Consider the following 13704-nt stretch of genomic DNA (forward strand, 5'->3'; position numbering starts at 1 on the left):
GAATGTATATTTCTTGTAAAAAATAAATGAAATATCCAAACCACAGTAACAGATACCAACAGTTTAATTTCATCATTTAAGCAACAGGCCCCTGGATCTTTTCTGCTGTTCAAATGGCATAAACAATAAAGATTTTGTGTGACTTGCTACAAAACCATTACATAGAAAATAAGATACAGAACATATGTTACAATAGTACAAATGATAAATTATATTATACAGTAATGATAGTTGAGCACAATACCATAAAAAGCAGCCTGCTCCCAGCATCATGGATGAGTTTGGTAGATATACAGAACATAATACATGAAAAGGTAGTTTACTCACCATTATGTGCAGTAGTCCTCATTCTTTAAATGCAGTTATCCTTTGCCTTATAACATATAAGCCAAGTAACTGGAAAATTAAAAGGTGCCAGTCCCTCTACTAAGCTTTTCAATTAAAACCTCAATGGCTTGCTTTTCTCCGCATAATACAAGTGCCTACCTGCTCCAATTCCCACCACAAAAAAAAAGGGTTACCTTCATTTTTTTTTTAAAAGAAACAGCCATAAATTAGCATTTGTGAAAAGACCTGACCATATTAGCCAATCTCTCATATTGTAACCAAGGTACTCTAAGGATTCCATGCTGCTTTGGCTATATTGCTTCGACTGTAATCTACTCAAGGTGAGGGTTTGGTGGTACTGAAAGAATCCATCAGCTCCAGGTTAAAAACTAGAATTGACGCAATACTCAATCCAACCTGCATGATGACAAATGCAGACCAAAGTATCAATATTAGCAAGCAACCAGCATGGATTCATTTTCTTGGCATGTACACTAGTAAGATCTAAAATGTACCAATCATATTATACTGATTATTCACATTGAATAATGTGGTTACCCCTGAAAACAAGGCATGGACATGAATTCTGACCAAGCACAAGGATGACTGCACATGCATGGTGCAGTGCTAAGTTTTGGAGGAAGTTAAAGTTCCCAATTGTGCGTGAAAAATATAACCTTGCATTGAATAACATGGAATTCATTCCAAACAGATTAGATAGAATAGATACTTGCAGTTGAAGAGTTTCAGGCCTTTTAGGACTTTTAACATGCTGCCATATGCCAAAGCACAAACACAGGTTTGCAGCCACAGTCTGCCATTCTCCTACGTTGCTGATATCAGCCATATTTCCCGACAGTAGCATGGGGAAAGTCACCATTCATTCACACTTTTGCACCTTATGGGGTGAACAGCAGCACTGACAGAAGGTCAGAAGTAGAGCTTACATACTTTTTGAATGACAACCTAATAAAGGGGAAGAAACAATGAAGATATACACTCAAATATGCATAGGCTAAGGGTACAAGCATGAGTTTCCACAAGTTCCAAAAAATATTTTTATTCAAAAATTTCTTCCTAAATTCCTGCATTATAAATAATGTAGATTAGTGTAATTTTTCTGAACTTGCTTAACTTCCATGTCATCCATCTTTAGTAAAAGACACTTCCACTTTATCTCAATTAGGAGGACAAAGTAAGTTTGTGTGAATATTTTTGAATAAAAATGTAAAGAACCAAATGAATGCAATTATAAAAGTAGCACATATTGTATCCTAGACTAATCCTATATGTAAAACTAAAAGATTTTTTTGATGAGATATTACAAAACTTTTTGAAGGCGTGAAAACAATGAAAACTGGTGACTACGGTAGTTTTGGTCTGACCTTGCTGCTCAACATGAGCACCAGTAATTTTTTTTTTTCCAATGTCCAGGATACTGCTCTCTGGTAGGACAATTAGCTTTCTTGGTTTATGGAACCTAGCTCCTATAAACATTTCCTTGCAAAGTATTTTGTAGGGATCGCTCCAGATTCACTAAAGAAGTCTACCAAATAGATTACACTACCTAAGCTTTCTCAGTCTGATAGCATGTATAGAGAGATAAATATGTAAATTCTTCAAATGCAGATACACAACAATTAACAAATACATGACGACCCTGGATACTGAGACCCCAGCACATAATAACTGTATTACAGAAATATTCTTTTCCATTCTATGACTAACAAAGCAGTGATTAACAAGCTGGTTGATATCTACCACAGAAAGTTGCCTGAACACTGGGTTAGCATGATCATGTAAAATATTTTGTTTAGAAGGAGCTCATTTAGACCTGGAACTACTCTCTAGGTCTTCCTAAAACTTGGTGAGAAACTGGGCATAGTGAGCATCGCTGTGGTCACTCAAGATATCGCCCTCCTCCATTCTCATCGGGAACATGGTTTTGGTCCTGATCCATCACAAAGGGATTTATTAGAGAACAAACCAGCCAAAGTCACACAAGTGGCAGCTAGGAGTGGCTGCGATATAAAGAACAGATTGGGACATGTAAAAAAAAAGATAAGTATGTGTGTATAAGGTGTTGGCTTTGATCTCAGCAAGGAAAAGTCATGCAGTTTCAATTGAGATGTCTTCCTTTGATTTTCCAGTTCTATGGCTTACTTAATTCATGGTGTGTTAAGGATACTGAATAAAAAAAGACAAGGATTTAAAATTAACTATGCAAGTGATCAGCAAAATCCTGCTGTACGACTTCCTGTAGTAAAATGAATACATAGCCACAGTACATGTGAAATTATACAAGTTACAGATGAGACAACCATACATTTACATTGATGCAAAGTTATTAACAGAATGACAAAGATTTTTTTTATACAGTACAGTAAACAATTGTCAATACAAATCTTACCAGAAGCTTTGTATACATTTTAGTGGCTAAATGCAAGACTATACAAGTAGTGGCTGCACTCTTCGCATGCATACTCTCACACACTCACATGAACCCCAAGAACTCAAAATAAATTCAAAATATCTGGACTTGTACAATATAAACATATGTGATAGGTCAAATAGGATCACATTCCAAATGAACTTCCTTGGCATGAATTTTGTTCGTGGCATTTCTATGCTTGGTACATAGATCACCACTTTCTGTCTAAAAAATGCGCACACTAAAGTATGAAATTAACTTCAAAAGCAATATTCATAAATTTGGAGAATTCCAAGTTGCCTAATATGCCATACATGTATTAACAGCAATTTTCTTTTAAGAAATAAGGTGCACACCACTGTAGTCTGTATATGCTATAACTAGGCAAATTAGTTTGACTCATGAACAATTATTCCACATCCATATTTTAAATTATTACTGAGAGTATTCTCTTTTTAACGGCCTGTCGTCTCTATCTAAGCAAAATGATATCAGTTGGAACTCAGTATTTCACTTAAATATGGATGACAGGTGATACCAAACAAATCTATTCAACTTCTGAATATAGATCTGAGCAGGATAAAAAAAATATGCAACAGGTTATTCACAATAGGTATCCAGTGCGGGTATAAAACATTTTATACGCATTACAAGAGTGTTATTGGAAAAAATGTTACTTGGCAATTGATATCCATATTGAGTAAATGTTGATCACTACCATTATAATGCTAGATTGCTCGCTATCTATACCCTGCAAACCACTCCAACACATCTTTTTGTACTTAATGAATGGTGTAGAAACAAAGGTTATTGTTTTTTTTTATAAAAGTAAATGAATGTGGATGAGAAAAACAAATCCAAGCTTTTCACTTTCCCTTTAAAGCAATACTAACCTGCTGTTGGCCATGTCTACAAAACTCATTTCCTAGCCAATAAAATAAGCATATGAACTCTGAAAAACACACACTCAAATTCATAACCCACTCCTGCCAACTTACGAGGATTTGAGAGAAAATTCCTCATTCATTAAAAGCAAATGCATGGACTGATCACTGTAGTCTGTCCAATTAAGTTACTAAAATACAAATATAAGACTACTATCTACCTTCTCTGCATAGCAATTCATTCTTAAGTACCTATCTGGTTATCCATTCATTCAAAAAGAAAATCTGTTTTCAAACTCATTACAAAACTTTATAACTGCTATGTACTTAGTGTTGAATCAACATGACACGTAACACGATAGACAAATACACTCTCAATTACTGGATTCCCTTTTCTCTTTCTAAAATACAGAGCTCAATCTCAACAATGAAGCAAAGATACAATTTGGACCGCACATTCCATGGCACCTGTCAACACATGTTTTAAAGCAGTTAAAAAACACGCTTGCAAAATCTTACCAAAATCCCTAGACAGAAAGGTTAAAAAGAGCATAAAACATTTGTAAACTACAATATGGTTGCAAATTACAGACTTTAAAACTTGGCTATTTAACCTTTACATGAAGACTTATCTATTAAAAAAAAAAGCTGTGCAAAGTGTACAGGATTAACTGCAAATACCGATGCAGAGCCTGAATTAGCTTAATGTTTGTTTTACTTAATAAAATCTAAAAGAAATAAAATAAAAAGCACCTATATTTCAAAGTTACACTGATGTAAGTTTTTTCCCCTTTAAACTCTATATTTTACTAATGTCTGGTGTCTACTTTGTTTCATTAACAATGAAGAACACTACAACCTCTTACCTAGACAAGTGTTTTTAAATACTCTAGAGAATAACCATCATTAGCAAATCTTAGATTTCAAATACAAAAACAGACTGATGCATGCAGCTTTCTCCCACTTAAAAAAATCTCCACTAAATTACTGAAACTTGTGTAAATAGTTTGTTCATTATCATTGCAATGATTTCTGATAATCACAACTTTAAAAGGAATTTCAATCCTATCAGTACTGCATCATGATTAATTAATACTGAACACGAACTGATACCTTCTGCTTAAACAGTGTCGAGAACGTTACTTCAAAAAGCGATTAAAAAGGTGCATGCAACAGTCCAAATTCAAAAGCAATTTTGTAACAGCCTATTCAGAACACAGCACAATTAAAAACTCCTTACTGCTATGAACAGGTTTGCAAAATTATTTTCAATCCATCAACTATGAAATCAGGGTTTTGGAGTTTTATTGGTGTGATTTTGGTTATTTAAGTTCCAAATTTGCTTTTATGATCAGGAAGCAAATTTCTAACTCCTGAAACAGTCATTGTGGCCTTTTTAAATCTTTTTGAAACAGGTCAATAGTCAGGTGACTTGTGAAATATGCAAAACAGTGAATATACCACACGAAACACTATGTTACCTTTGGACAAACTGTAATATGCACTTAAGGATTGGAGGATTCAATTGGTGTGAATATTGGATTCACGTTACCACTGTTCTCAACTACATGTTCAGTCACCATATGATACCTCCATTGGCAGCAAATAGCTTCTTTAGAAAATAGTGAAAATTAACCACCGTCAATATGCACTTCATAAAAACCAGCACAGCAAAATCCAAACCTGTGAAGGATTTGTCACCACAGCCATAAATGCAGTTTAGAATACATTTAACTTAGCTAGCCACGCCCCTATCTAGGTTTCCGCTCTGTAATGAAGATATTTCCTCTGGTCTTTTATAATAGGAAAGGATTTGTTGTAGAGGTCTGGGATGTAGGTGGAGGGATGCTTGTTGATACAAGCGGTTGGGGCATTGTTCCAGCAATGTTCATTCCTGTACCCATCCTACCAATAACTGGTACTGGAACCATGCCCATTGCCATTGGTGCTGACATGGAGGTGAGTGGTATTGGCTCCATACTGACTGTAGGCATGGTGCCAAACGTAGATTGTCCTGGGGCTATCAAAGGACTTGCTCGCATTTGGTTCAGTGTAGGAGGCTGCGGCTGGTTAATTTGAAAGGGATTAATCTGAGTGACCTGGACTGGAGTTGAACCTACAAAAAAAAAGGTTATAATTGATTAGTAAAATAAATTTAAGTTTTCACAAGACACAAAAATAATTACATTAAATTACAATCTTTGATATTACTCAATTTAACTGCCAATTTTATATCTTTGCAAACACTCTCATGACGACCTCAGTTTTATTTGGCTACACACCAAAGTAATAGGCAGAATTATTAAATACTCCATCTCCACACAAATAATTCAATCATATCTGCATCTTAAATATATTGCAGAATAGCAGTAACACTGAGAAACTCATCTGTGTTCTTGTCTTATTGCACACCACAGGTTTAAGATTTCTAATTCTCAACCACACACCTTAGATCTTTTTCCTGGTGTAGAAATACAATGTTATAAAGCAGAAGGAAAGAAGCTCATAAAGACAACAGTTTGCCTTTATACAGTGGCCTTTAATGTCGAAAAATGTCCCATAGTACCTCGCAGAGGCATAGACAAAAGTGGATGCTGAGACAAAGGAAATAGGAGGAGGAGGATGTTACAAAAGGTGGAAATAGATAGTTTTTATATTGGAAAGTACAGTATTAGCTTAGGTTGGGGTCGAATAGGATGCAGTTACGACCAGGTAAGGAGGAGTCTAGGGGTTCCCTCTCAGCCTTTGCCTGGTTTAACCGTAATAAGGTTTAATTTTAAGAACACCTCATTTTTAGCTTCCCCTCAGGTGAATCCTTGTTGACTGCTCCAATTGTAAGACAACAAAATCAATTCAGACAGGTTTTCTTAGATTTTAAATAAGAAAGGTAGAAGTTTATTAATCTTAAACTCTAATCCAGTTACCAACCAGGAATGCGTGACGTGACCACACTAGCATGCATAAGTGATAAACACAGACGCAGATAGAGACAGAAAAGTAGAAAAGAATGAATGAGGCGATAGATGGGTTTCTATTTTACTGTCCTTTGAGTTTGCTGTGAAGTCTTTGGTGGCTGATCAGACTTGCAATTTGTTGGGGCCCAGTGCACTTCAACTTGTTTCGAGGTCAGAGTGTTTTCTCTCGAGGTTTACGTGTCTTCCGTGAGTCCAGTGGCTTTGGGGGGGGGGGGGGGGTGGGGGAGAGAAAGAGAGAGAGAGCGTGCGCACGCACACGCGAGTGAAAAAAAGAGAGAAAGAACAAAGAAAATTATAGCACAGGAACAGGCCCTTCGGCCCTCCAAGCCTACGCCGATCCAAATCCTCTATCTAAACCTGTCGCCTATTTTCTAAGGTTCTGTATCTCTTTACTTCCTGCCCATTCATGTATCTGTCTAGATACATCTTAAAAGATGCTATCGTGCCCGCGTCTACCACCTCCGCTGGCAACGCGTTCCAGGCACCCACCACCCTCTGCGTAAAGAACTTTTCACACATATCCCCCCTAAACTTTTCCCCTTTCACTTTGAACTCATGTCCCCTAGTAATTGAATCCGCCACTCTGGGAAAAAGCTTCTTGCTATCCAACCGGTCTATACCTCTCATGATTTTGTACACCTCAATCAGGTCCCCCCTCAACCTCCATCTTTCTAATGAAAATAATCCTAATCTACTCAACCTCTCTTCATAGCTAGCGCCCTCCATACCAGGCAACATCCTGGTGAACCTCCTCTGCACCCTCTCCAAAGCATCCACATCCTTTTGGTAATGTGGCGACCAGAACTGCACGCAGTATTCCAAATGTGGCCAAACCAAAGTCCTATACAACTGTAACATGACCTGCCAACTCTTATTTATTTATTTTTTTTATTTAGAGATACAGCACTGAAACAGGCCCTTCGGCCCACCGAGTCTGTGCCGACCAACAACCCTACAGTAATCCCATATTCCCTCCCTACACTAGGGGCAATTTACAACGGCCAATTTACCTATCACCTGCAAGTCTTTGGATGTGGGAGGAAACCGGAGCACCCGGCGAAAACCCACGCAGACACAGGGAGAACTTGCAAACTCCGCACAGGCAGTACCCAGAATCGAACCTGGGTCCCTGGAGCTGTGAGGCTGCAGTGCTAACCACTGCGCCGCCCAACTTGTACTCTAGCTGCTTGATAGTTGAAGAAGATATTTAGATGTCTCTACAGCTTCAATTTATTTAATTCAAGTTGATGCATTTCATAATCAGTAAACTGCCATTTTATGACTTGTACTCAATAACCCGTCCGATGAAGGAAAGCATGCCGTCTGCCTTCTTGACCACTCTATTGACCTGCGTTGCCACCTTCAGGGAACAATGGACCTGAACACCCAAATCTCTCTGTACATCAATTTTCCCCAGGACTTTTCCATTTACTGTATCGTTCACTCTTGAATTGGATCTTCCAAAATGCATCACCTCGCATTTGCCCTGATTGAACTCCATCTGCCATTTATCTGCCCAACTCTCCAATCTATCTATATTCTGCTGTATTCTCGGACAGTCCCCTTCACTATCTGCTACTCCAATCTTAAGTGTCGTCTGCAAACTTGCTAATAAGATCAACTATACTTTCCTCCAAATCATTTATGTATATCACAAACAACAGTGGTCCCAGCACGGATCCCTGTGGACCACCACTGGTTACACGTCTCCATTTTGAGAAACTGCCTTCCACTGCTACTCTCTGTCTCCTGTTGCCCAGCCAGTTCTTTATCCATCTTGCTCCAGGTTCCAGTTCAAAACAGCCTTCTGAGTCTTTCTCTGTGGCACAATACAAAAAAAAACCCTAGGTTGCCCAGGTTAGTCATGTGACCAGCTGCCTCATCAGATGATCAAAGTCCATTGTGGGTTAAGTGGACCAGGGAATAGTCCTTTGTTTCCACAAGCACTGTCTGTTAGTATGCAAATGTCCCTCCAGCCAAGTATCTGCTGATTCTATTTTTAACAAGTCCTTTCTTCACTCCTGCAACAGTTTAAGATCAATGTTCATATGACAAAATTAATATGCCTCATTCTTGGCATGTGGGGGTCTGTATGACAATGCAGAATGTGCAAATAGTCTGAGACAATTGTTGATGAAGGGGGTGGAATTGGTGACAATGGCCCAGGGTTTGTTGTGGGGGCCTACAATGCATTTCAAGGAAAATTGGAACATAATAGCCAGTACAGATTTCCTGTATTTCAGCTTGCCTCAGATCAGAAATAGCTCAAGACTTCCATTAAATACCAGGTTTTAAGTACATCTGGCCTTGTACTGGATCATAATGTGGAGTACAAGCAACCAACCTCAAGCTATCCAAACGACATGTATCTAGCACAGCATCAAACAGCCTTCATGTGATTCAGAAGCAACAAGATCCCAGAAGGGGAAAAAAAAAAGAGACAATCCTGCATCCATATTGATATAGCTAGGCAACCTCTAGCTGGATGAAGAACAATTTCCTATTTACATTTTCCATGTGTAAAGACCCTGATTGATGTTCTGATATTAATGCTTCTTATCTATATTTTCTTCAGTCAATTTCTTATGAAATTGAGTGCCAAAAAAGGACGCAAGTACGATAACTTGGAGTTGCCATCCTTCCATCTTCAGAAGATGGACATACAGCAGACAATCCATTTAGGTGGGGTGTCTTCTCTTGGTGCACCTTTGCTGCTGACTCTGAAGGCCAATCTCTGAGATACAGATTCTGCCACAAATGCCACACGTCAAGCTGCCAAGTGACGCTGTGAGTTGTTTTCGGAGTCGACACCAGTTGCCAAGCTGCTGTAGCCACTGGTCGTTGTGGTAGTGCACACCAGTCCATAGGATGGGTCAGTAATTCCCTATTTTGTCAACTCGCAACTTCCAGGCGCGATAGTCAACGTTTAGGACCTTCAGGTCACAAAAGCATCCTTGAAGTGGAGCTCTGAGCGCCCCACTGATTGTCTGGCCCCAGCTACCTCACCGTACAGAAGGTCCTTGGGTATGTGAACGTCTTTCGTCCTGCAGATGTGTCTGATCCACTGAAGCTGCCTCGGTTTGATTAGTGCCAACACGTTTGGAAGCTCTGCCTTAGAGAGGACTGCTGCATTTTAGATTTTATCTTGTCAGGATATATCCATAATGCACCACAGACAGCTAAGATGGAAATTATTGAGCTTCTTTTCCTGGTAGCTGTAAGTCACCCATGTTTCACAGCGGTGCTGAGAACACAGGCCTTATAAACCATCAGCTTGGTCCTAAGGTTCAGCTTGGTATTATCCCATGCTCGTTTTGCAAGTCGGCCAAATGTGGTAGCTGCTTTCTCAATGTACTTATTGAGCTCCGCTTCAAGGGAAGATTGTCTGTCACCGTGGACCCAAGGTAGCAGAATCTGCTAACCAATTCAGGTGGGGTGTTATTTAGTGTGATCAGGGATGCAGATACAACACCTTGTCCCATGACCACAGTTTTCTTGATACTTATAGTCTAGGAGAACAAGTTACAGGCATGGGAGAGACAGTCCATGAGTCTTTGTAGCAGTTTCCGTGTGAGCCTCTAACACAGCATCATCAGCGTGGTGGAGTTCTCCGATCAGGATGCAATGTGTTTTTGCCTTCGCTTTCAGTCTTGATAGATTGTACAGCTTGCTGTCTGACCTGGCATGCAAGCAGACTCCTTCCATATCTGCAGGAAAGACAAAGGCCAGGAGCATGGAGAAGATGATGCCAAACAGGGTGGGGGGGGGGGGGGGGGGGGGCGGGTAGGACACAACCCTGTTTCACTCCATTCTTCACTTTGAAGTAGAAATATCAAACTGTACCGTGCAGTGCATGTTGTCATGGAAGGGGCGGATGAGACCGAAAAGCTTTGATGGGCAGCCAATTTTTCCCAAAATACTGTGTAACTCTGCTTGCTGATTGTGTCTAACGCCTTCATGAGATCCACGAAAACAAGGTAAAGGAGTATACTCTGTTCCATACATTTCTCTTGTAATTGGCGTATGGAGAAGATCATGTCCACAGTAGATCTGCCAGCACTGAAACTGCACTGTGCTTCGGGGTACACTCGGTCTGCAAATAAATGACCCTAGCAAAGGCCTTCCCCGTAACACTAAGGAGCGAGATGCCGCTGCAATTTCTGTAGTCTCCTCTGTCACCTTTGTTTTTGTAGTGTGATGATTTTGGCATCTTGCATCTCTTGTGGAACAGAGCCTACTTTCCAGCAGAGGAGGTGGTGGTCATAAAGATGTGGCAATAGACAGGCCTTTCTGTGCTTGAGCAGTTTAACTGGGAATCCGTCCTTGCCGGGTGCCCTTCTGTTCGCAGTCTATGACCTATTCAAGCTCCAATGATGAAGATTCTTCATCTAACTCATCCATGACAGGAAGTTGAGGCAGAGTGTCAAGCATGAACTGGGAGATGTCTGACTCTCATGAGTACAGCTCACAGCAACGTTCAGCCCAGCGGGACATCGGTTTACTTCTGTCGGTGAGTACTTCATCTGCCAACTTCAGAGGAGCAACTTTAATGATGGTAGGGCCAAGTGCCTTCTTGACCCCTTCGTACATAACTCATAGATTTCCTTTGTCACATGCAGTTTGGATCTCTTGACACAAGTTGATCCAGTGTTTGTTTGCGCAGTGTTGTCCTGTTTTTTGCACTGCTATCTTGGCCAGTCTCAGGTTGTGCAGTGTCTTAGCTGTTGGGTTTATGTTGTCCATCATGTAGGCTTTGTTTTTTGCATCAATGACATCATCTCAGCTGAGTAGGTCTCAAATCAGTCCCTGTTGCGGGTTCCGCCTTATACCAAATGATACTTCTGCTGCTTCATAGATGATTGAGCTTACTGACTGCCAAGCTTCATCAATACGAGCATCGATGCTTCCCATTAAGGCTTTGGTGGTTAGCAAGCGTTCTAGGGACAGTGCGAAGTGTTGGTATTTGGTATCATTGTGCAAGAGATGTTGATACATGAGGACCATCGAGTTTGGAGCGGTGGAATTTTCGGGAGTGCACCTTCACTCTGCTGCTGATCAGAGTCAGTGTCACAATCTGCGTTGTGATAGGTGCAGGTGTGAAGAACACTGGGCAGATTCCGCACATCTCCTTGTGATAACTAGGTCTAGTTGGTGTCAGACATTGGGTGATGCCATGATACCTTGTGACAATGTCTGCCCTGGAAGGTGATGTAGGTGATGCAGAGTTCATTCAGGTCACAAAGCTCAAGAAGGCATTGTCAATTATCGTTTATCTTGCCCACCCCATGACAACCGAGGCATGTTGGCCATGAATCACTGTCTGCCCCAACACATGCACTGAAGTCACCCAGGATGGAGATGCTGGCATACAGAGTTGGTGCGTAGGCGCATATGATGTTGACTGTGCCTCCATCAGACGATAGCCGCAGGGAGACAAAGTGCTCAGAGGTTGCTACTGGTGGCTCAATTGACTGCATTAGCCGGTTGCTCACTGCGAAGCCTACACTATGCTCATGGCGATCTTCAGCACTCTTTCTAGGTCAGTAGAAGATGTAGTTAGCCTCTCAAATAGAGCCTGTCGGCTAATCTGATTTCTTAGAGCGGCAACGTTGACACCAAGCTTGTGCAGCACAGGGTCCGTCAGGGCTGTGTTGCATATACTTGCTGTGGAGTGTGGGTCTTGCTCATTCCAGGGCGCATAGTTCTCACATTCCAGCTTCCAAGCCGAAAGGTTACTTTTGCTTGTTTGCTGCATAATGTCCAAACTAAAGGGGGGGGGTCTGTGTGCCTTTAAGACAGAGAAGATTTTATATTCTCTGGGAACAGTGAGCAAGCTGCAAGCCTGTTTAAGCAACAGCAAAAGAGAGGTCACATGCTGTATTGTATCGATTTGACTGTGTGTAAAGACTGGCCAGAACCAGTTTGATCTGGCAGACCAGTGAAGCATGCTCTCCTTAAAGGAAGGATTTTCTCTCTCTCAGCACAAAATCTACATTGGCCCACAGGCTGTGTTTCACCTAAACAGGAAACGACCTCTGGAAAGGAATCTTTGCATTATTGGAGGTAGCAAATTCCTTTTTACTTCCAGTCTGAGAAGTCTCTGCCTCAGGAGTGACATTCTGTTGCCTTTTGTGTTTGAGAGTTGTGGAATTCTCAGTAAAGTTTTACTGTTAGACTGCTAATTCAAAATCCAAATAGACCTGCTGCTATACTCCTTGTTGAAAGAGCTGCGTGACGCCTGCTGCAGCTGAAGTGCCGTGAAAGCCTATCTATTACAGACTGTTCATCAAATTCGTCTAGAGACTTGGAGTGGCATAGGGCTATTCGACTCTGGGACACCTCACCGCTCCAGGAAAGCAACCCATCAAGACTTACAACCCAGTTATATTATTCCTAAGAAACAGCTCTAATTTAAACCATAATTTTTAAAACCGATTAACCGTTGGTTTTTGAATGTATGCGTACGCGCACGAGGATTAGGAGGAGGAAGAAGTTATAAAGTCTTTTGAGACATAGATTTATTTCAGTACTGTTTAAGATTTAGTTTATTAATAAATAGTTAATTTGTTGTTGTTTAAAGATACCTGGTTTGGCGAGTTTTATTCTGAGGGTTAATAAAGTGATTAATTTGGCTAGTTTTCCGGTAGGTGGGAAACTTTAATAATATGCTGTGACCTGTGGAGTAATGGGACTGAATTGAAAGTGCATTACTCTCACCTTGGTCGCAACAATAGCCAGGCATGGTTTTAGGAGGCGCAGACTTGCCTAGCATCTGCACTCCTCTCTCAACCTCGTAGGCTCGTGTCCAAAGAAAAGACAAAAGCCTATATGTCTGGGGACAATTCTTACAGGAGTTGCCAGAAGGTGCTAACTTGAGGGAAACACCAACTGTCCAATGGGACTCCATTTCAGACTGTGTCGGGTTTACTCCCTTAGCTCTTGATGTTGTTAGTAATGTTGAAGGCACTGACCGGCAGGTCCCAGATCGCCACAAACGTAGGTGTGATCTTGTCCTCCAGGTGAGTGAAGGGAGCAGCTCCAAGTCACCAATTCGTGCCTCCAGGTTGCCAGCTCCATCCCCTGAACC

At 40.8% G+C, this 13704-nt stretch overlaps 1 protein-coding gene across 6 annotated transcripts in view; it reads right to left on the reverse strand.

Annotated features, from left to right (window-relative positions):
* Positions 1-46: 46 nt before the first annotated feature.
* The window catches only part of epn2 (epsin 2), a 66633-nt gene continuing 52975 nt past the window's right edge, over positions 47-13704 (reverse strand). For all 6 annotated transcript variants that reach the window (XM_068056506.1, XM_068056500.1, XM_068056502.1 and 3 more), the window contains one exon: positions 47-5758. In XM_068056506.1, coding sequence (XP_067912607.1) covers positions 5439-5758 — 320 coding nt within the window. In that variant the 3' untranslated portion in view covers positions 47-5438. The remainder of the gene's footprint in view (positions 5759-13704) is intronic.

This window comes from Heterodontus francisci, chromosome 24 (genome assembly GCF_036365525.1).
Source record: "Heterodontus francisci isolate sHetFra1 chromosome 24, sHetFra1.hap1, whole genome shotgun sequence".
Classification (NCBI taxonomy): Eukaryota; Metazoa; Chordata; class Chondrichthyes; order Heterodontiformes; family Heterodontidae; genus Heterodontus; species Heterodontus francisci.